At 37.1% G+C, this 24,965-nt stretch overlaps 1 protein-coding gene and 1 long non-coding RNA gene across 2 annotated transcripts in view; one reads left to right on the top strand and one right to left on the bottom strand.

The window, feature by feature from the left end:
* Positions 1-24,824, top strand: part of LOC130238381 (uncharacterized) — a 31,349-nt gene extending 6,525 nt beyond the window's left edge. The window contains exon 3 of the long non-coding RNA XR_008838631.1: positions 24,387-24,824. This is a non-coding gene — a long non-coding RNA (uncharacterized LOC130238381). The remainder of the gene's footprint in view (positions 1-24,386) is intronic.
* On the bottom strand, positions 8,053-24,561 carry c1qtnf1 (C1q and TNF related 1). Its single transcript, XM_056469377.1, has 4 exons — positions 24,373-24,561; positions 11,602-11,744; positions 11,292-11,401; positions 8,053-10,743 (listed from the first exon to the last, which is right to left on the bottom strand). Exons 2-4 carry the CDS (start codon positions 11,742-11,744, stop codon positions 10,193-10,195), a joined length of 804 nt encoding a protein of 267 aa, XP_056325352.1. The 5' UTR covers positions 24,373-24,561; the 3' UTR covers positions 8,053-10,192.
* Positions 24,825-24,965: the final 141 nt, after the last annotated feature.

Here is a 24,965-nt window from a genome sequence, read left to right on the forward strand (position 1 = left end):
CAGAGGTTTCCTCATAGCTGTGTTAATTACTTGGAGCTTTGTAATCCTTTTTATGCCTTATTTATCCTTCTGTGGTCTTGGCTTGCTGATAAAAGCGTTATAAATCATTTTGCATATCTTCATCAAGGCGGCAAAAGGCGGAATCAGAGAAGTAGACAAAAATCTTGTCATTTTTTTTTCTTCTTGCTTATGTAATATTTGCTCCTCGTTTCTGCTAGTGGCTCGATGGCAGAGCTCCAGGACTTACGCTGAAAATCTAATTTGAGAGAATAGTAAAGGAGCCAAGTCCAAGAGCCAAACATAAATCTGCCGGACCATAGTGCTGGATGAGCATGAGCTCTCCACTATCACTGCTCCACATCTCATGACCAATTCTCCGTCTTTCTCTTTCCCCAGACACTCTTACACATTCTATTCGTTTTTCTCACTTTCTTTTCTTTTTCTCCTCATTTCCTTTCTCTTGTCAATACTCGCTTTTTCATTCTATGCATTATTTATTTGTAGTATTTTTTGATTTGGTACCCCAAATCAGAAAAAGTTGGAACAGTATGGAAAACGCAAATATAAAAGAAAGTAGTTTTTCTAAATTTAATTTGACTTGTATTTTATTGCACACATTACAACAAACATTATTTAAAGTGTTCCTCATGATTTTTATTTATTTAGTTATTTTTTTCAAAATAAACGCGTATTTACATTTTGGTCCTTGCAACACATTTAAAAGAAAGTTGGGACAGGAGCAGTTAGCTAGTAATCAGATAAATTGGTTTAAATAATGATGTGATTTAAAATAGGTGACAAGGGTGCAAGCATAAGCTGAACTACCGTAATCTTCGATCCCTAAGGTGACACTTTATCAAGAATCGTCATAAGCGATATCACCACATGGGCTCAAGACTACACAATGAGGCGATCGTGCTACCCACTGCGCCACCATGACGCTGTACTTCAATTCAGTTCAATTCACCTTTACTTGTATAGCGCTTTTACAATAAAGATTGTCAAAGCAGCTTCACATAAATGGTCATAGTAAAAAGGAACAGTGTAGTTCAGTTTGTAGTGTATAGTGTAAGTACAGTTCAGTTTAGCTCAGTTCAGTGTGGTTTAAAAATCACTACTGAGAGTCCAAACATTGAAGAGCAAATTCAACGATGCGCAACTCTATAGATCCTGAACCATGCAAGCCAGTGGCGACAGCGAAGAGGGAAAAAAAACTTCACTAATTGGCGAAAGTGAAGAAAAAAAACCTTGAGAGAAACCAGACTCAGTTGGGCACGATCATTTTAATTTCTCCGCTGGCCAAACGTCTCGTGCAGAGCTGCAGTCTTAGTGGCGGAGACTGGAAGCTGGCCTCAGTGAAGACTCGTCTGTCCCTGGAGCGTCACAGGAATCAGTCTCATGTTCTCCACTCCTCCATGACCACCACAGTAGCTGCTCAGGATACGGCCTGGTCCAGGATATGGAAACCTTGGGATCATCTTGTCGTTGGTCTTGGATCGATATACCACATACAGTTGCCGATTTCTATATTTTTACTTCTATTTACTTTTTTTAAATTCCCTTATTATCTGTGTTCTTGTCCTGGCACTGTCTTTCTGCTGCACTGTGAAAACTTCTGTCAGGAAAACAAATCCCTGTGCCATGCCTGGCAATAAAGCAGTTTCTGCTTTGATTTTGAAAATGAAATAATTAAAATGTTGTACACACTTTAAATTGCAATTCATTATAGTGCATAGCCTATTTTTGCAACGTGTTTATAGGCTTTCATAAATGGGGAATGTCTCTTTGGTTTTATTACAAGCTGTTCTCTCATTGTCAATAAAAACACAATTAATACATGACAATTCTAGATACAGTAGTAAACTAAATGAGAGAACTTAAACTAGTAATATAAGCCGACAAGATGATAGTGACAAAATTTAATAGTTTAGTGGAAAAACTGAATTACACAAATAATGAAAAAAATAACAAGGAAAAAAATGTTTAATAACAGTTTAAAACCTGATGAAGGCATCACGGAGGTGCAGTGGGTAGCACGATCACCTCACAGCAAGAAGGTTGCTGGTTTGAGCCTCGGCTGGATCAGTTGGCATTTCTGTGTGTAGTTTGCATGTTCCCCCCGTGTTCGCGTGGGTTTTCTCCGGGTGCTCCGGTTTCCCCCACAAGTCCAAAGACATGCGGTACAGGTGAAGTAAGTAAGCTTAATTGTCTGTAGTGTATGAGTGTGAATGATAGATGTTTCCCAGTGATGGGTTGCAGCTGGAAAGACATCCATGGCGTAAAACGTAAGCTGGATAAGTTACTGGTCCATTCCGCTGTGGTGACCCTAGATTAATAAAGGGACTAAGCTGAAAAGAAAATGAATGAATGAATGAATGAATGAAAAAAACCTAATGTCCACTCACTGTCACATGCGCCGTTGCGGCTTTTGTCTCACACATTGAAACTGTGACACACTGTGTTAGTGTTAGCTTAACCGGCTTAAAAGAAAATCACTCTCGGATGACACCTTAAAAGCACTTTGAAAGCGAAAGAAAGTGGGCTGTTCAGTTGAGTGCACAGAAAGAGCGTGCGCCTGCTGAGTAAACAGCCTCCTCCTCTCCACAGCATCTGATGGCCCATCCAGATAAAGAGGCATCACACATCCTCAGCATTTTACCCCAGTGCTCTTTAATGGCCACCACAAACTTTGAATCCATTGCCTAGTCGATGCATTTCTACAGCTGCAATCTAGGACCTGATGACTATAGTTTTTGTAGACAAAATAGCCTTGGCGTTGACTAGACTGAAAACTGAATTTAAAGCTATTGGGTCTTTCCTGGGTGACTGCTGACTGTTGACACACTCATTTTTTCTGGAATGTCTTCAGATCATTATCTCAAATTAGGTATATTTGTTGTGAATGGCCGCATAAATTCTTGGACACAGCAATCGAATAGATCCCGAAGACTTATTTATTCAGAAAAAGAAAGAATTAAACAGTTGTGTACACTATAAACTGTAATTAATTATGTAAAGTACCTTGCCATCAGCAAGTTAGACTGTAAAAGTAAAAGGTTTCCAGAAGAAGTGAGTGCTGCTGGAGATTCTGCGACTCTCATTTATATTGAGAACAGGATTTGATCCAGGCTGGGAGATAAATCTGTGGAAAATGGAGAACACTTATCAAGTCTAATCACAAGACGGAGACAAAATTGCAAAACTGATTTCGCAGACAGGCCAGAAGTTGCTGCTGCTGCTGAATGTTTAGGAATAGATTGGCCAAAAATGAGCATTTTGTCATCATTTACTCATCCCCGGTGTCATTCCAGTGCCCATATTTTCTTTCTCCTATGAAACCCCCCAAAAAAGGATTTTCAAGCTTCTGTTTTATATAAAGGGAAAGTGGTGATTTATACCGGCAATTCCAAAAAGGCCAGGAAAGTTTAATAAAAAATTGTATCGTATGTCATTGTGTCGTATTCTCTATTCTTCCAATCAGACATTTTAGTATTGCTTTAAACTTAAACTGTGTTCAATGCTATCAAATGTACGTTTTAAAGGTCAATGCAATTGATGGTCCCAATTAAATATATTTCATTTCACTGTATGGTAGTACAAATCACGTACAAGCAATTCCAGATATTAGAAAACCATTTTAAATGATCAGCTAAATGTCTTTACATTTCTGTTTTAAGATCATTCGCTACTAAAAGTTTAGTTTGCTCAAAATTGAATATATTGTGGCTGGGGAAGATATTTTGAAGAATGTTAGTGAAACAGTTTTGACTTTCGTTCTATTCACACACAAAAAACTGAAACATTTCTCTAAATATCTTCTTTTATTTAGACATTTTAGTGTTGCTTTAAACTTGAACTGTTAAATGCTATCAAAAGTAAGTTTTAAAGGTCAATGCAATTGATGGTCCTAATTAAATATATTTCATTTGACTGTATGACTGTGGTGACGCAGTGGCACAGTAGGTAGCATTGTCGCCTCACAGCAAGAAGGTCGCTGGTTCGAACCTCGGCTGGCTCAGTTGGCATTTCTGTGTGGAGTTTGCATGTTCTCCCCGTGTTCGTGTGTGTTTCCTCTGGGTGCTCCGGTTTCCCCCACAGTCCAAAGACATGCAGTACAGATGAATTGGGTTGGCTAAATTGTGTGTATGTGTGTGAATGAGTGTGTATGGATGTTTCCCAGAGATAGTTTGCAGCTGGAAGGGCATCCGCTGTGTAAAACATGTGCTGGATAAGTTGGCGGTTCATTTCGCTGTGGCAACCCCGGATTAATAAAGGGACTAAGCCGAAAAGAAAATGAATGAATGTATGACTGTACAAACATACAAGCAAATCCAGATATTAGAAAACCATTTTAAATGATCAGCTAAATTTCTTTACATTTCTGTTTTAGGATCATTCGCTATTAAAAAAATTGTTTGCTCAAATCTCAATGACTATATTGTGGCGGAGGAAGATATTTTGAAGAATGTTAGTGAAACAGTTTTGAGTTTCGCTGTATTCACAAAAGAGACATTTCTCTAAATATTTTCTTTTTAATTCAGACATTTTAGTATTGCTTTAAACTTGAACTGTGTTCAATGCTATCAAATGTACGTTTTAAAGGTCAACGCAATTGATGGTCCTAATTAAATGAATACAGGATCATTCAAAAAGAATACCACAACTTTGAAAATCGAGAACTCTGCGAAGAAGAAAAGGAGAGCTAAGCTCTTTCTGTCGTCGATTTAAGGAATCTCTGACGTTTCACATTGAAGAAATAAAAGAACAAGTTACACCCGAGAGATACAGAGTGTGGAGCGAGTTCGAGTATCGGGTTGATGTCACTCGAGTTTCTGGAGAGGGTCTTATTGAGCATCTATGAACTTGTTTTCTACTGAAAAAAACTTTATGTACTCTTTACATTTATTAATTACCCAAGGTTACATGTTTTTGTATTAAATACAGATTTTCAAAGTTGTGGTATTCTTTTTGAATCACCCGGCCTGTATATTTTATTTCACTGGATGGAAGTACAAATCACGTACAAGCAATTCCAGATATTAGAAATGCCTGCTGTATATTGTGGCTGAGGAGGAAGATATTTTGATGCTGCGAATGAGAATGACTTTTGTTGTGGTCAAACCGTAAAAACATTACTCTAAATATTCTCTTTTATCCATAAGAAAGATTAGGGTTTGACGTTTGTGTATGGCGTAATTTTCATTAGCTTTGAAGTCATTTTTAACTCTACCGCTAGATGGCGACAAGTAGCTATTTTGGTATAAAAAAAGATTGGAAAGGCATGAAACAAAACAAAAGAATCACCAAAATCCAACGTAACAAAACACGATACCGTTTGTCACTGCACATGTAAGTTTGTCGCTGCCTATGGTCACGGCACATGTTTCACACGGAATAGCTTTAATGTTACCCAAATTAATTCTTGTAATGTCTGACATCCAGGTTTATATATCTGAATGTATTATGATCTGATGTGAATCGATACAGTCAGTCAGCAGGGTTACTGAAACAGCATCGTAACGGTTCTAGGTTCTCTCTCTTTTTTTAATTTGACTTTTTTTACCTAGATGTTGGCTGGCTGCAGGGGCACAGCAGGACCACCAAATCTGACACGGCACCATACAGGTTACCAAAATCCAGTAATCCACTTCTGTTTTACTCAGAATGTCTTTAAAGTTACGTGAATTCAGTCTGACGACATCTAACCTTCTCTTTTATATCAGAAAAATAAAAATATTTTGATCTGTTGTGAACAGCTGCAGGGTCAGCCGAAATCCGTCATGGCAGCATTTTAACAGATTCTGTTACGCCTTTCTTTTTCACACAGACTGGCTTTATTGTAATGTTTAATGTTACACAACTTCATTTTGGTGAAGTTTGACTGACTGTTTTATATCCTCTCAAAATATCTCTAATATCAACAGCTGCAGAAATACATCAGGGTCACAAAATGCAATAGGGCACCATAACATTAACAAAATCTGTACTTCCCTCTGTTTTTACACAAAATGTCTTTAATGCTACTCAGATTTACTCTGGGGATGTTTAAACTTCTGTTTACACTGTTAAAAATGATATGACAAAAAGTCATGACAACAAATATTTTTTGTTACTTTAACTTATTTTAATAAATGAATTCTACAACGTAAATATTTTTAGTCAGTTTGACTGATGTAAGTTGAGATGACTAGAAAAGTTAAGTTGATTAAGCTAAAAAAAAATTATAGCTTTAGACATAAAGTGGTCATAAAATTGTATTATAAGAGTGACTCTCTTACTGCTCTGTATGTGTCTATTATAAAAAATCATTCAAAACATTTAAAACAGTTTATACCCTCACCGGCCATTTTATTAGGTACACCTGTCTAACTGCTTGCAAACACACATTTCTAATCAGCCAATCACATGGCAGCAACTCAATGCATTAAGGCATGTAGACATGGTCAAGATGATCTGCTGCAGTTCAAACCGAGCATCAGAATGGGGAAGAAAGGTGATTTAAGAGACTTTGAACGTAGCATGGTTGTTGGCGCCAGATGGGCTGGTCTGAGTATTTCAGAAACTGCTGATCTACTGGGATTTTCACGCTCAACCATCTTTAGGGTTTACAGAGAATGGTCAGAAAAAGAGAAAATATCCAGTGAGCGGCAGTTCTGTAGGCGCAAATGCCTTGTTGATGCCAGAGGTCAAAGGAGAATGGCCAGACTGGTTCGAGCTGATAGAAAGGCAACAGTAACTCAAATAACCACTCGTTACAACTGAGGTATGCAGAAGAGCATCTTTGAACACACAACATGTCGAACCTTGAGGCGGATGGGCTACAGCAGTAGAAGACTAGGCTAAGAACAGGAAACTGAAGCTACAATTCGCATAGGCTCACCAACACTGAAGGTCTGAAGGTCTGAAGGTCCAATCCGGTACTAGTAAGGTGTACCTAATATGGCCGGTGAGTGTATATCACCAGTGTAAGTTTAAGGAGCATTACAGCAGTCTGTCTAAAGTAAATGAAAAATGAACTGGATTTTTTTTATTTGTATTTGGTGCATAAATAAAATTCAGAGAAGAAAAACACACACAAACTATAATAATTGATGACCAAGCAATAGGACACCTGCAACTTGTTGAACCTGTTTTACAGCACCATTTAATCAACATTCATTTTTACACATTTAATGAACAATTTTGTCTGACAAAACTGACACAAGATTTACAAATGAACTATAATAATCATAAATGTAAAACCTATTAGTGCTTTTAGCTATTTTTGTTAAGTTGTTCACCTCAGTAACCTCCTGGTTCATCCAAATGCTTTAAAATATTGAGCTTTGGTTAAGAAATGACTGCCCAGTTAATTTTTTTACACTGTGACTTTGTCTTAGTAAAATATTTTTACAAAATGATACACATATTATAGGATTAATTTATCAGTTTGCTAAATGAATCCACAATATTGGTGATATGACTATAAAGTCTTACAGTAAATTACAAATTTCCTACTGTATTAGTGTACTGTAATTAGTTATTCAACAAAATTAGTTGACTTTAATATACTTTATGAATATACTTTAATCTAACAAGTTACAGTATTTTATATTATTTCAGCTTTAGTCATGTTTTGCCTGAAACAATTTCGCTTCTTAACTGAATCCTCAATTATCATACTAAACAATAGTTAACCCTATACTGCTAGAAAGTGGTATGCTTTTATGTAAAACCACTTTCTTGTAGCACTGCTTTCTCTTTATTTGAGACCATTTTATAGCCAGATACAGTGATTTCAAGTAATCTGTTAAAAAGAAAAGGCACCCATTAATATAAACTCTTGTGCAAATTATTGAATGAAATTAATGCATATATCTCAGCGACGAGACATCCTCTTCTAATGTCTTCATCAAATCAAATTTACAAATGGGATTTTATATACATAAAAAGCATAATGCAAGCAGATTGTGTTCTATAATGTTTGAAATATTTGGGTGAACATTAAAAGTCAATATGTAGGTTGTCCTCTACTATTTAGCTCCATTTGGGAGCAGATTTGTTTTGAAGAATGTTGCAAAGTATAAAAATGTGATTATTAAAAAAATGTATAAATAAGTTTTCTCAGACATAGTGAGAGCCATAAATAAAGTTTTGAGTGTGTCATCAAATTATACATGTTCAAAACCACAACAGATGAAGTCAGAATTATTAGCCTTACTAAATTATTAGCCCTCTGTATATTTTCTCCCCAATTTCTGTTTAACGGAAATTGAACACATTTCTAAACATTATTGTTTTATTAAGTAATTTCTAATAACTGATTTTCTTTATCTTTGTCATGACGACAGTACATAACATTTTACCAGATGTTTTTCAAGCTACTAGTACTCAGCGTAAAGTGCAATTTAAGTATGGTTTATTTATAAACTAATTTCGAGATCAGCACATGCTTATGATTGACCACAGCTGGTCCTGCATCAGCTAACACTTGATGCACTAATCAGATGAATCCTAACTAACTATAACCAGTTTTTTAAAACCACCTCAGTTATCTTCAAATTGAAGAATCCCCTCTTCCACACCTACTCCTCTTTTCCTAAGGTGGCACGGCGGCCCAGTGGTTAGCACTGTTGCCTCACAACAAGAATATCACTGGTTCAAGTCTTTACCAGGCCAGTCGACATTTCTGTGCGTAGTTTACATGTTCTCCCTGTGCTCACGTGGGTTTCCCCAGGGTTCCCTGGTTTCCTCCCACCGTACAAAGACATGCAGCATAAGTGAATTGATTAATCCACCATAGATGAACCCTCAAGGCCGGATAACACTGTGTGATTTTTTTTATTTTTTTTATTTGATTATAATCCTGAAGGATTGTAGCATGTCAGACTGCACGAACATGGCTAAGATGTCACACTGTAAGATCTCAGCTGTCATAATGTCAGACTGAACGGCAATGAAGACGTGCCAAACATGAAAGAAAATGCCCCCAGAGTTTGACATCATCCACCCGTGACACTTTCACTATCCCGCTTTCTGAAATGATTCCTCACAGCAAACATAAACAATCTGTAGCGGCAATTTTACAGACGACGCGTCTCAATAATAAAACCAGTAAGAATTTTATTTTTTTTACATTTACCCACGGTCGTTTCAGTTGTCGCATGGATTGCGTCACATAATTCAGAACTGTTATTGGTTTTTGGATTGACGCTCATCGCAGCTGTTGTCACACTGCAGGAAAGTATCTGAAGTCTTCTGACACTGCCAGAACTTAATCGGAGGAAAAATCTGATCGAAATGGGCACTAAGCCGCTGTCAGTGAACATGTCAAACCAACAATCAAAGATCACCGATTTTAGCCTAGGATTTAAAAAATCTTTTAGGATTTCCCAAATTTGTCTCAGATGACAAAATATTTGGCTGAAATCTCACAGTGTGAGCAGGGCTTTAGTCAGTCATATATCTTACTTAGCAATTCCTAACTTGTCATTAGCCATAAAAACCAAGGGAGTTCTCGAGACCTACCTGAGCTTAACTAGGTTAATTGGGCAAGTTAGGGTAATTGGGCAAGTTATTGTATAACAGTGGTTTCTTCTGTAGATAATTTTAGAAATATATTTAAAAATATATTGCTCAAGAGGGCTAATAGTTTTGACCTTAAAATGTTTTTTTTATTAAAAGATGCTTTTATTCTTGCAGAAATAAAACAAATAAGAAAAAAATATTATAGGAATTACTGTGAAAAATTCCTTGCTCTGTTAAACATAATTCGGGAAATATTTGAAAAAGAAAAATATACATACTGAATGACATTTTTGTATGTTCTATAATAATTATTTTCCATTTTAAAATAGGTGCATGTTCATGATAAAAAAGCTATATTATACATTGTTTTGATGCTTGAACACTCATTTCTAACTTTACCCATGTATGCACAGTACTGTATGTACCATTGTCTTTGAACTTACTTTAAACTTGGATTTGGATTGTTTAAAATGTTATAGTACAATAACCTTCTGCAATAACCAAAAGCACCACTCTCACGGTAAAAAAAAAAAGTCAGATATATGTCACATTCTAATACTGGATCATAAACCAAGCTTTCTCCTCAGATGCCAAGATTATTCAAAAATACATTACGAAAAATGAAAAATGAAAAACAAAAACAACGAATTCAACAAATCTTTGCTGTCCATATATTTAGCTCTCCTCAGCCTTCTGACTTTGCCTTGACAAGGTAACCACTAAACGTGATGTAGGTGTCAAAGTCATCACTGAACACAGCGTTCTCTCTCTCGCCCTTAAAGAGTCGAACCCAAACCTGGTCGTCCCTCTCCAGCTCCAGCATGAGGCTCTGGCTTTGCATGATGGAGCGATCGCTGGGCTGAGCGTACAGGATGGCCATCTCCTGCTCATTCTTCATCAGGTGCAAGTACGTTTCTTTCTGGTTCCAACTGTGCGCATTTAGACTGAAGAAATAGATGCCGGGGACATAGCAGAAGAACTTGCCGGTGAACATGTTGAAGTGGCCATACAGGTTGACAAACTCGGTGTCAAAGATCATGGTCTGGTAGTAATCGTTACTGTGCAGGGCTTTTTTGCGACCCACAGAGAATGCAGCGTAGTAGGATTTACAGGATTCACCAGGGGCACCTACGCTGCCTTTGGTTCCCTTTACACCATGGGGCCCTCGGGGTCCATTTTTTCCAGATGTGCCAGATTTCCCATGGAGCCCTCGCTCTCCTATGTCTCCTTTCTCCCCTGTAAGAAAAGGAATGGTTTCAAGTTTTAGTTTGCATCATTGAAAAGATCTTTTGCATTCCATATCTATGATTTATAACGCCTCGCTTCCTGAAACTTCATGTTCACATCCCATTTAAGAGGGTGTTTTAATTGGACATCAAATTATTAAGAATGATGACTCCCAAATAACATAACAGTCATGTTTGTGTCGAGCAAAGATCAGAGTGTTGTGTAGAAGATGGCGCCAATGTCACAGCCATATTTCGTCTGTTGTTTGTGACAGTTTGGCTCACAAAGTCACTTTCTGTGGTGGTTCGTCCTTTTCGGTGCATGTTTTCCTAACCGCAGAAGCAGCCTGTGATTAACCATTGGCCTGTGTCATTCACAGACACTGAGATATTCAGCTAAGACTGGTGTTAATCCAAACAGCTATATACAATCAAAGAGATTTAGGAGTAAATGGAAGCTTTTATACCACAATAATCCTTAAAATGCAAGGAATTGACTTGTGTTTTTTTAAGTCTCCAAAGTTAAAAATCCAAAGCAGATTTGGACATATTTTGTACCTTTTAAGATAGTGATGTTTATCTGTGGCACAATTTGGTACTGTGCGTGTGGACTGGCAAATTGAGGAGGATCTTCTGCAGGATCGCAGCACCGCCTGCACTCCGCTCCACTGGAATCACAAGTGGAAATATTAAGATAGATAGATAGACAGATAGACAGATAGACAGATAGATAGATAGATAGATAGATAGATAGATAGATAGATAGATAGATAGATAGATAGATAGATAGATAGATAGATAGATAGATAGATAGATTGATTGATTGATTGATTGATTGATTGATTGATTGATTCATCAGTAATAGTACCTGCCATCTCTGTAGTATTCTGTGGATCTCCGATTATCCTTGGGTTCAAATGGGTCTTGCTCTCCATCTCTGTTTTGAGTAATGTATGGCTCAGCCCATTTGGCAAACACCAGCACCAGCAGTACCAGATTTGGCACCAGCATCTGTGACAGGAGTTAACTCATCAATTAGGTAAAAGTTGAGGAAGGAATCAGGCAGTAATAATCATCTGAGCCATTCAGACGATGGCCAAATTATGATTGCAATGCAACTGGTCAGAAGTGGTGAGAATTTACCAACAGTGGTTCAAATAGCTACAAACCACAATGAACCAAGGCTCATCAATATACGAGGGCCCCACACTCAGCTTTGTCTGGGCAGCATACTGTAGCTGCAGACCAATCAAGCCCCCAATATGACCTCTGTCCAACCTTGGAGGGCGTACAATGGGGATTTGAGCATCTGAACTGGGGCGTCTGAGCATATTAAGAAAGTCAACTGGTCCAATGAGCTGTTTACTTGAGGAAACTATAATTTCAGGATGCACTGCAGGCAAGGTGGTGGAGGGACTGTGATGTTATGGGCAATGTTCAGCTGGAAAATACTGGATCTGGCAATTCACGTCAACGTAAAGTTGACATGCAAACTACCTAAACTACAGTTCAAACCAGCTACACTCCTCGAAAATGGATTCTTGCAGCAATATAGAGTAATGCACACCTTACAGGTTGTTCAGGAGTGATTAGAAAAATGTGATGGAGTATTGCTCTGACCTCTAGATATCCTAGATCTCACTCCAGTTGAGTGGCTATGGGATCTTGTTGGTGAAATTCATGGTGGTCTGACTTTGAAACCTACAGGATTTGAAAGAACTGTTGCTAATAGGGGCGTTCACATCACGAACAGTTACACTGGAACTCAGTTATAGGAACTAACCACCACACATGGTTCCCAGAGAATTATAATTCCCTGGACTTTTTTCCTTGTTGCTTTCAGAATGATTAGATTAGATTGGGTGTCCAAACTGTCCTGGAGGGCCGGTGTCCTGCATAGTTTAGCTCCAACTTACTTATACACACCTGCCTGGAAGTTTCCAGTATACATAGAAAGAGCTTGATTGGCTGGTTCAGGTGTGTTTAATTGGAGTTGGAACTAAAATATGTAGGACACTGGCCCTCCAAGACCGAGTTTGGGCAACCCTGGATTAGACCCTCTTTGAAATTGAAGCTAACTAAGTTTCCCCAAATGGCAATCTAAAACTAAAATCAGTTCCTTTCTGGCGAATACAGTGCAGAATTTTGAGGAAATTTTTAATTAATTGAATCCATTTTGGAATGAGGTCGTAACATAAAAAAATGTGGAAAAAGTAAAGCGCTATGAATACTTTCCGAATGCACTATATGCCAAAAGACGAGTATTTCCAGAAAAGATGTAGCTCTAGCAACTTAGAAAAAGTGCACACGCCCCACTTGTCATTATAAGAGATAGTACAGGTAGGCATGGGCCAATCACTGGTTTCAAGGTTTACCGCGGTTTGATAAAATGACATGTTTACTGTTCCAGATTATTTGAAATGTTTCTTAAAATAAAATATATTGTGCTCAATGGGGAAAACAGTTGTTGTTTTTAACCCAGATATTTAAAAAGAACTTATTTTAGAGCCGTAATCACAATACAGTGAAATCGTAATATTTTTTATATATTTAATATCTAAGGAATCTTACACCAGCCAGTGTCTAAGTACAGGCCACTTTCATGGGTCTTGTAGAATCCATGGTTCAGTGAGATGGGACTGGAATAGTGGGCCAATATTTAATTTGAAATTTGTCTGACTACAGTTATTAATCTCTGCACACTGCTAGGTCAGAGGTCACATAGATAGACTTTTACAGTGTCACGTGTTTACACCCTGTGCTACGGGATGGTCAGGGTCATGATAGAGCACTTTATTATAACATGACAGATTTATTACCTTCCTTGTTGTGTGCTATATATCTTGGACCAGCGTGTTTTTTTTGTACGTCAAGTGTTACAGCAGCAACAAAATTGTTTTATGTTGAAATCCAGCTGAGGAATTCCATACAAAATGTTTTAATACATTTTAAACAAATGTGTTTTAAATTGTTATTCACTTGTATGGTAAATGATACTCAGATGAAACTAAACCTCTATATCGTCTTTACGTTTACTAAATAAATTTAGCTTGTTTTCTTTCCTTTTAAAACAAGAGGCAGAAAAGAAGAGCAGATCGTATTACACTTAATGAAGTAAGACATGAGCCAAAAATTCACTTTAAATCATGATATTATCACATTTGCACATACACAAAAATAGACTTTCAAACCATCCCCATTTAGATTAATTATCTCATAAGATGTTGAGATCATAAGTAGCGGATATAAAATCAGACGTGATCAAATACATCAACATACATTTCATTCTCACAGGACTTTATATACAGACACTGCTGTTTGTGATTTTTTTTTACATTGCTAGCTGTCTCACAAGCAAAAAATAATAATTTTACACGCTTGAGAACATTCGGTTACAAAAAGGCCACAACGCTGAAAAGGAGCCCACATATTTTGTGAGGTAGCTCCAGCAAATTGCTCAGCAATCCAAAACATTTAAAAACCCTTACAAGCACTTGTCAAGACCAGAATGAGCTCTAAAAGCCTAAAGGAGAGAGGCAAAATACATCCACTTATAACAGATTACAAACACTGTGACCATCAACATTTTTTTTATTTAAAAAATGTTTTTCCACAAGGAATTTAATCGTGATGTTCATAAACAACTTCCCACATTCTATGGTCGGGATAGTTGACAAATTAAATGTTCATGATTTATCGTTTTGCAAAGCGTATTGTTTTTATCGGGTCAAAGCGTAAACATCCAATTTTAATGCGCACACAAAATTGTGATTGTAAACAGTACATAGAAAGCATATTAAAGCCTTATTGTTTCATATAGCTTTTGTGAAAATCTAATGTCAAATATGGGTGAAATAAATTTCCGTCATCATTCAGAGTTTAAAAAAAACATTTATTCTGGCTTTTACTTATTTAAATCATGTGATCATATTAAATTCAGTTACATCCTGCTGACAAGTGGGTAAAACTATATTGGAAAAATTATATTAGAATAATATTATTTCTTATTCAATATTTGTGTATTTTCCTTTTTTGTATAAAATATCATTAGAGGTGAGGATCCACATGCAGTTTTTTTAAAAAACAGTAGTCAGGCAGGTAACGGTCAAACAGGTAGCAAACAGGAGCATAAAGGTTATCCAAGATCATAGTCAAAAACAGGTGAAAGGTCAATACAGACTGCAAAAAATCTATATAAATGGTAAAACAAGGCAAGGAAAACGTAGGGGTGGCTGACATGAAACTGACGTTTCAACACAGTATCGAGATCCCGAAGCATAAGTGTTTTGAAACACTGCACCGAAGCATGAACCAAAACTACCAGGTCATGTGACTAAAGCAATTCAAACCATGAGTCATTTCAGAAGACTTCGAGAATCTACGTTTGACTGACAGGGTTGGGATTTAACCTCTATCTTATGTAGCCTAGTGCACTGTGCGTGCACAAAGTAACTGTGCTGCAAATGTCCCAAGTTCGATCCCGACTATTACAAATACTCTGAAATTGTGACTTAGTGTATTTTAATAATGTTACTTTTTTATGACCAAAGCAAGACATATTTATTCACAAAATGTTCATTAAGATGTCAGACCAATGTTAAAACATGTTACAAGAACAGAGCATTTAAAAAATGTCATCTATAGCTGCATCACCCTGGATTCGAACCCAGTATCTCTGCATGCTAGTCAGGAACTCACACCGCTTCACTAAATCACTTGAAACCTCAACTCCACACAGTGGGATATAATTCATCAATTTGCTCAACTGTTTCTTTGCTGAAGCTGTTCCAGAAATGACCACTAGGTGTCACTGTAGAAACGGGTTTCGAAATGTTTCGAAGCTTCGACAAATTTCATTCGACTGTTTCATAAAGCCTCGTTCTGCTTACCACTATGAAAACGCTAACGTGATGTTCTACAACAGAAGCAAGACTCAGCAATGATGTGTGTGTGTGTGTGTGTGTGTGTGGGTGTGCGTGTGTGTGTGTGTGTGTGCGTGTGTGTGTGTGTGTGTGTGTGTGTGTGTGTGTGTGCGTGCGTGTGTGTTTATAGTCCGAGTAGTCCTGAACTGGTTCAGCTGTATGTGTTTGCAATCAAGAGGGATCTGGACCAGGTGTGTGAGTGAAGTGCATGATGGCATTTGTAGTTCATTAAAGTGGCAGATTTGTAGTACTTCAGCGATCTGCACAGGCTGGATCACTGGTGACTGTGACACACTGAATGACATTTAAATGTGATTTTGTATGAGTTTGTAGCATTATTATTGCTTCAATAATACTCAGAATACACGTTAATGCACAGAAAAACATTTAAGCTGTATTACACTATGATGAGATGCAGAATAAACAAAGATAGGGTTGAAATAACTTGATAAGTGCGTAAAATATAGAATGTAACCAAAACACCTACTTTTGAATTCTGTGGTCATATTACTTTTCGTGTGTGTCCAGCTGTGCAGTGTAGCAGCACTACAGGAAGTGACACGCACAATAATAATTGCACAGTAGGTCACAAAGTGCAGTAGCATATAAACATTCCTGTGGTTTTATAGTCTGTGATCATTGATATACAGTAGTTTAATAATCTTTTATAGAGATTGTTAGGCAGAATGTTTGATCACTGTAGGATGGATGGATAATTCAGTTGATATTAGTGTTTTCCTATATGCTGTTAAATGTTATCAAAGTGTTTCAGTCATGCACTATCCATACATACCATTTAAATCAGCAAGTAATACTGAGATGAATAATAAACCAGTGCAGTGACCCTTCGATAATCATGGGGTTGAAGTATTGAAGACGTGCTGGATCTCACTGTTTATAAAACTCCCTCAGACGAAGCCTCTGTGTGTTTTAGAGTGGTGTCAGACCACACGGTTACAGCTGAAGTTCAAAGCCATTTTAGGGCAGTGCTTTAAGGTTGAGCACGTCTAATCCTCCATAAGCTTATGCGGGTTCACCTGGCTGTGAATCATCTGACCATCTTTTTTTGTACTTCATGTGTATATATGGGCTGTTTCAAAATATACAGAAGCTTTTAAGAAGGTTTTTGTAGTGTGTCTGCTTCTATTTGCAACCCTTAAGTGTTAGTACATTATTTAATGCATAACGGTATTTGTATATATCCAATATGTATTTACTTAGTGGACAAAAGCAATGTTTGGAAATTATATTTGCACAATATGGCCACTTTATTAGGTTTAGCTGCACGTTAAAGTAAATATCGAATCATATTTTATCATCAACTTCATTTCATGTGGTCAAGGTGATCTAATGAAGCTCAGACTGAGCATTTGAATGGGGAAGAAATGCTATTTAACTTCTGATTTTCTGGGAGTTTCTTATTATCTACTGGTATTTTCTTGCACTTCCTTATCTAGTTTCCCCAAAATGCCTTGTTGACGCCAAAGTAGGACTATGCCAAGCTTGGTTTAAGCTAATAAAAAGGAAACAGTGACTCAAATAGTGATGTGTTACAACCAAGGTCTGAAGAAAAGCTTCTGTGAATGCAATGGAAATCCATCCTTGAAGCAGATGAACCACAGCAGCAGAAGACCACACCAGCTACACTTCATGTCAGGTAAGAACAGCAAATTGAGGCTATAATTCATAATGGCTGATCAAAATTGGACACCTGAAGTTTGGAAAAATCTGATGATCTGACGGTAGAGTCAGAATGCGCCATAAACAACATAAAAGCATTGATCCATCCTATCTTATATCATCTGTTCATGGTGATGTAATGTATATACTGTTAATGGAGCCCTGTTGTACACACTGTTTACATATTTTAACTGTGGATATTTTTGATGACTATGTCCATCACTTTATGACCCCAGTCTTTCCATCTAACTTCCAGCAGGAGGACGCACTATATCACAAAGCTTAAATCATCTCAAACTGGTTTCTTGAATATGACAATGAATTCACTAAACTAGAATGATCTCCACAGTCTAGGTCTCAGTCCAATAGATCACCTTGCAGATGTGCTGGAAAGGGAGATTTGCATCATGAATATCCATCAGCCGTCAGGAACCATCGGCAGGAACTCTGTGGTGTTATCTCATCGATATGAACCAAAACCTCTGAGGTATGTTTACAGCATCTTGTTGAATCTATGCCACGATGAGGTTGTGAATTATGCCAGTTAGTCTATACTGTATGTTTTACAGAGGCATTTGGGAGTGAAAGTAGTCCAATTACCTCTTTACAATGAAGTTATAAAGGTTATAAAGTGCGCACGCTGCATCCTCCAGGCCCACATGCAGGCCATCCTCCAAGTCCATCAGATTTCTGGGTTTTAGATAATTGGTGAAATATAAAAATGGTCTATTTGTAATAGTTTTCTTTGCTGTTTTTTTCCCTGTGTATCCTCTGTTTCATTCTCAGCCATGTTTACAGTCCCACATCTGATATCCTTGCATGAGAATCCCTCTCCTTCCTGCGGATGTTGGGGTCTTGAGGTCATGTTTACATGTACGGAATATCATTGAATCCGTCTTTTAGTTCGGGCCCAGTCTTCTTGGCCCAATCAACATCAACCATGACCTTTTTATAAATGAATGACATAAGCAGAGAGTGTTTTTTCTCTCTGCCTCTCCAGGGAAATGCATCAAATCATCAGCTGCAACTTTCAAAACATCTGACAGTTTCTAAACTCTATAGGACTGAGACTGAACGAAAAGCCAAGTGTCAAATCCATTAACATTTTCCTGTTTTCTGAAGTCATACTATAACTGGACTGGCTATTGGAGATTTGTTGTATCATAAATAAAGTACGTAAATCACAACTGACGACCTTTACTTCATAAATACTCACTTCTAGTTGCATTTGAACAAAAAAAAGTGTACTTTATTCTAAACAAAAGACAAAATTGTAATACTTGCTCAGTGGTTACTAACTGTACTGTACTATTGGCAACTAAAAATATGTTGTTGTACTTTACTGACCCTAACCTAACAGTGAACCAATTCTTAAATAATACTCAAACAAAAGGTAGTTGACATGTAGTCAATGTTGGATGTAGCTTAATGATTTCAACCCAGGCTCATTATGGATATGTACCACTGTATACAATTCTGCAGAGCATGAAATACATTTGTTTATATGTATGCGAAATACTTTTTTTGGAGTTTTTGTTTTTGTGAATCCACCAGAGGATGTGTACGCTTCTTGACATCTTAAATTCCTCTCAGAACTGCCATTTGCGCTTGCTTTCTGTCCACCAGAGGCCACTGTTGGCTGAATGACTGACAGACCTATCGGCCGACCGATGCCCCCACCCACCTACTTCTCTAAACCCAATCGATAGTTTTTTTTAAAGCAATCCAGAAAATCTGTCTGATTTTTACCACATTTTCAGACCTTGCTATGTTCACACCCTGTTATTTACTAATGTATTTTATTTTTTGCCTTTTGTTTTTGTTTTACCTGCTTTCTGGAACCGTTTTTCACCGACTTCAAACCCCATCTCATGGTCAACTCCACTCTGCGTCTCAAGTCTGCCAACGTTAGTGGCGAGCCACTGGGCAAACTGGTAACAGCGGAAAAGCCATCTACACGGAGGTAAGTGGTCAGCGCAAAAAGAAACAGAAACTGTTGGCACCGCCAAACCACCTCGTAGCATTCGTTTGAACGACAAAATAATTCATGCATAATAATAACATAATTCATGCTACCCAGAAATGTATACGGAGGTACGTATTCACAATGATCCTGTGTTGAATGATTTACAAAGTAACTTGCTACTGCAATTAAAATACTTATCCACTTTAAATAAAGTTCTTTTTATTACAGTTACTTAAAACTGTAAATAAATTCAACAATTCTGTATAAATAATGTCAGAGAAGCAGAATAATTGTATTTTTTTGTTCTTATTCAGATACTTTTCTATTTTTCAACTAAACAAGGTTATATTTGTCAGACAATTGTACACTCTTAAAAAAACTATAAATTGAGTATTAAATGAATGACAATTTATGATATGCATGAATCATAGTGTGATTGGTTTAAAGGTTGAAGCTTTGTCCAATATTCAACATTTCTAACCTGCAACCAGCCACCGAAAAGTGTCATAACACATACCCATTGTGTTATCACAACAGATCATAATAACTATTTACTAATCTGCATTGTTCTCTTTGTCATTCCAACACAATTTTCCCAGGCATGCAGTGGCATGTCGGATCTACAAGGTGTGGCTTTGGTAGATTTTCTCAGTGGAAAACAAGTGTGTGGTCTTGGGTCATCGATTCTACTGGATAAAAGTCAGCCAATTCTTCAGTGTTTGGTTCTGGAGGTGAGGTCAACCAGGTGCACTTTAACACTTTTGGAAATTCTTCTGTCTGAGGTCAGCAGCTGAAGATAAACAGTTCATCGCTGGCGTAAATAACTGTTCTTTGGATACATAAATGAGGTACTGGCTCTGTTCTTTGGGTTTGGGTGTTTAACCAAATGCACCCCGGTGACCTTCTTTCAACCACCGTGCTTCTGTCACAACTCATGCACTCTGAAGAAGCTTCTATATGTTTAAGTTCACTACCATATCCCCTTCCCTGTTGAACATACTTGAACCAACCTGTTAGTATTCCCACAAAATCTTCCCAATTCTTTCAGGCTGTTTTGTGATTTCGTTTTGCAGAGGAAGTTGAATGAACCTTAGGGAATGAAAGTAAGCATGACATGGTCTGCCAACAGTTACTATTAGTTCCTCAAGTTCATTCAGATGCTATAGCTATTAGAAAATGACTTGTGTGTTAGTTTAAGTCTAATATTTTTTTTTCATACTTTCTTATAGAAAGACTCCTGCGGCAACCCTATTTTTTTTCCAAAGTGCAGACAATTGCTGGGGGGTAAACTTCGACAATCCTGTCAGTTTGCAAACAAAGTATTGAATAACATCATCTACAGTACCTGTACGAACAAGTCTCTGTCCTTTGTCTTATGTGGGAAGGCTATATATAAAGACAAGATTCCACCTCTTGATTTTATGGACATGGGCTTTTAACCAAGATGGGCTTTTAACCATGGGGTTAAAAACCATGGGGTAAAAAACCAATACTCAAATGGACCATCAAAATAAAGTGTTACCATAAATATTGCTACAAACAAATAAAATAGTAACAATACAATTGAGTTGAATGTAATTGATTGAGTTGGAATGGAGTACCTGTTACTGTATAACACATTACTAAATTAGGAACAGAGTGTATTATTATGGTCCGTTTCCACTGAATTGGTACAGTACGATATGATACGGGTCGGTACAGGTCACCTTTATCAGACTTGCATTTCCACCGCCTAAAGGGTACCAAGGTTATAGATGCTTTATACACAAAAAATACTTCTGTATAAATGTTCATTACTAACTTTTCTATTAACATAATTTGATTATAACTGCAGATCAATGACAGTGTGAAATAGCCTACTGTAACGTCTGCAATTATATTAAATAAATAAATAAATGCAACATATATGAACACATACAGACCTTTACAGTCTCTGATATGTTACCAATTACAGAAAAACTACACACCGCTTACATTTAGTCCTTATTTGGGTTCAAAAACAACACACAACATATAGCCCACAGTCAGAGGAAACCTCTCATCTGTATCTTTAATCTTCAGGAGCACATCTAACCTCTGTTAGAAAGTAATTCCATCATTCCGAGTTCATAATATTCCAAAAGGCAATGATAAACATGGCAGTTTGTTTATGGTTTAGGCTGGTGAAAGAATAATTTGATCCTTTGTTTTTTCCGGCTTCTCCTTTGTTTCTTCGCTATCGAGTTTGTCCGTTTCTGGAAGGATCGGATGTCAGAAGCACGTCAATAATCACACGCACGTTACTACCATCAGCCCAAGAAGTTCATTATTTCAAATATAGATCCGCTCGCACTTTTATACGGCCTCTTAAAACAAAAACAGGACACGGAAGATTTTGTTCTTTTGGCTTTTGGCTGTACATCAAAGCAACAACAAGGTTTGTTTGAGCTCGGTTCAATCATGGCTCATTATATCCATATAGTATTACGGTATAATGTCTCTGCTGTGTATTTAAAAATGGCAGTTTCTTTGTTTTCATTCTCCTGCTTCTGTATGCGTGAATGATATTTCTCTGTAAACCAATAGCGTTCAGCTGCGTGGTAACCTTTTGTTGTGCTAGGTACCCTTTGCAAAGGGTACCCAAAAAGAGGTATGGTACAGTTCGCTTTTAGGTACCTTTTGACAGTGGAAACAGCCATAAAAGCGTACCGAACCAAACTGTACCGCACCACTCAGTGGAAACGGGCCATTAGTGTACAAACAAAACATCCAAACATAGTATGTTTCATCATCACATTATGTTGAGTTGCACCCAGTTTTAATCTTATAATAAAAATAATAATTAATATTGTTATTATTATTAGATTTTATTTATGTGTACCTTTGTTTTCTGTTCTTTGTCTTTTTGGTTTGTTCTTCCACGTTTTACCATGTTAGTTTCTGTTTTCTTTATTCCCATTTGTAATGTGTTTCTATGGTTACACATTTGTTCACTGTTGATGTTCACCTGTGTTTGCTTTAGTTACTTTTCATTAAGTTTACATGCCTCTATGCCTTGTTTTACATGCCTATGTTGCTAGTTTTTTAAGTTGTTATGTTTACTTGTGAATTGTTCTGACGTGTTTAGGATTGCCATCTTTGTTTTTGTTTTTTATAAGGTTAATACTGCTGCAGAAGACAGGCCAGGCTCAATGGAAAACGTACCTTAGCCTATTGCAATCCATGTTCACGAGAGGGCACTGTCTACATTTTTTTTAATCTGAAATACATTACTGCAGTTATCTTTTCTTGTGTTATGTTTCGTTTGAGATATGTGTCCTTCTTTTACATGTGCATGAGAAAGCAGGGCTTGTTGTACAGATCACCTAGCAAACCATTGACCTAACTCTTCCCTAAACCTAACCAATATTGTTTTCAAAAGGAAACATTAGACAAAAGTGTACTGTGACAACAAAGTTTACCTTGATTTTATTCAACGCATTTATCTTTGAATTTTTGCCTGCCTTCTTTAAAAAGCAGCATCGTCAACACTTTATTTTGATAGTACTTTTCAGAAATCCTGTTCACCATACAAAAAGAAACTGTGCAACAACATGTCAGCTAGTAGCCACTGAAGTATGACTGGATATGAATGAGAACATTTTGAGTTTTCCAAAATATTTATGCACCAAATCCAACAAAACATTATCATTTCTCCAGGGCTTCTTTTTTTTTATAGAAAAACCATTAATATTACTTTAAGCTAGAAATAGACACCGCTGACATCAAAGCTCAAACAGTATGCGCAGTCACTTTGAAGTCTGTATGACCATAACACTGAGGTCATTACCACCCTTAACCCACATAAGCCACCTTGCCTGAACTTAAACATCCTCCATGGATCACTGAACTGAGGAAAAACACTCATCTCCAACTAATCTTTTGCAACCCATTTTACTTCAGAAACGTGACATCTTTCAAAAGGGAATTCTAGGAGGAGCCTGGAAAATTATGCAAGAAAACTGTTACACAACTTCTGTTATGTGGTTTGGAATAGTTGGTTGGGTTAAAAGCAATCTCTTAATAGTGTCAGATTTCGACTGTCTCTCTCAGTTGCAAGAGACGATGCAATTTGAACTTGGCTTTGTGATGGCATGTCTCAAGAAATCCTGTCCTAGATTCGATTCTGCACCCTGTGGCAGTGCTACCGTTTCCATGCATAATCAAAAATTCATGCTGGGATTGCTTTTGTCTCCATGAAATTTACAACGATGCTACAAATGCCAATAATTTTGAAGATATTGCTTAGGGAAAGGGTGGGATCTGGGTGAGATTATTTACTTTATAGTATTTAAACCCAGGGTGTTGTTTCATTTTAATCCAGCTGTGCACATCTTTTATATAAATTTATTCAACCAAATAATTATTTTGACATTGGTGCATTCCCCTAAATAACACAATATTTATATGAATGGAGAATGCCTAAATGCTTTATATTTCTCCTTTATATGCATTCAGGTTATGCACAAGATAAATAATCTTTTCGGTAGACTTTAATGGTCTCCTTTATACCATCTGTTGACTGTGTAATTTTGCAACTACATGTCAACTAACTTTCATCACAGTCTGTAAAACGTCTGTTAGAAGACCATCAAAATAAAGTTTTAGCAGATATAAAGAAAGTCTACTGATACTCTAATATTCAGAAACTAGCTAAACTCTAAGTTAAGCAAAATTATGAATATTTTACCTTGTTTATTAATTGATTGGTTAATGCAGATTAAACATCCCTTAACATTTTAGATTTATCAACCAACAACATTCATATTAGGTTTGTCATAGTGTGCATTGGTGGGAGATGAAAGGTTAAGACATGGAGTAATGATTAAAGAAGTAAACAACACATTTGAATTTGGCTGTTATTGTCCATGCATTTTGTTTTGCACCAGGATTCAGTTTCTCTGGCATCTGGAAAAGGTTTATCTCACCATGCCACATGCCATTATGTGTAACCATGTGATTTGTTCATAGTTTTTTTCAAAAATGAACAGCCTAAATACAAAATGAGAAGACATGCAGTACTGTTAAAAATGTCCAATCCAAAATTGCCTACCTTTATCTTGGCAGGTCCAAACCTGAGTGTCCACAGAAGCTCCGCTGGGCTGCCGTGAGGATGCTTGCGTTGACTGGGCCACACTGCTCTTTCTGTCTGAGAGTTTGATTGCCGGTCAGTGTTTTTAAGACATCTCCCTCCTGCACTCTCAAACTCAGCATGTCATGAGGAGCCAGTGAGAAAAAAATTCTGAAAAATAGGAGAACGGAGGGAGGAGTGTGGATGCATGCAAGAGGGTGGGGTGAAAATGAAAACAACAAAAAGGACAAAGTGAAAAGAAACCTTGCAAAATCAAGGCCAGAGCAGCTGGATGAAGGGAAGTGCTGGATAGAGTGAAAACAGCAGTGCCAGATAAAAGTATTGAATCGCTTCTCATCTCGCCGTTGCTGATGATTCCAGCAAAAGATTAGCATTTTAAGATCACAAATATTTCAGCTAAGATTACATAGCTATGGAAATAGTAAACCTAGAGGCATTTCAATTTATTTATCAGCTTTATCTTTAAAAAAAATAGAGGAATCAAGCCTAGAATGTTTGTATCATCAATTAAACCAACCTTAACATTTTCAGAAAAGCACACACTTCAGCATTGC

This window comes from Danio aesculapii, chromosome 12 (assembly GCF_903798145.1).
Source record: "Danio aesculapii chromosome 12, fDanAes4.1, whole genome shotgun sequence".
Classification (NCBI taxonomy): Eukaryota; Metazoa; Chordata; class Actinopteri; order Cypriniformes; family Danionidae; genus Danio; species Danio aesculapii.

Coding starts and splice junctions, on each gene's coding strand:
- c1qtnf1 (XM_056469377.1), bottom strand. CDS start 11,744: ATGCTGGTGCCAAATCTGGTACTGCTGGTGCTGGTGTTTGCCAAATGG. Junction 11,402..11,601: donor GAATACTACAGAGATGGCAG/GTACTATTACTG, acceptor TTGTGATTCCAG/TGGAGCGGAGTGCAGGCGGT. Junction 10,744..11,291: donor AAACATCACTATCTTAAAAG/GTACAAAATATG, acceptor CTTTTCTTACAG/GGGAGAAAGGAGACATAGGA.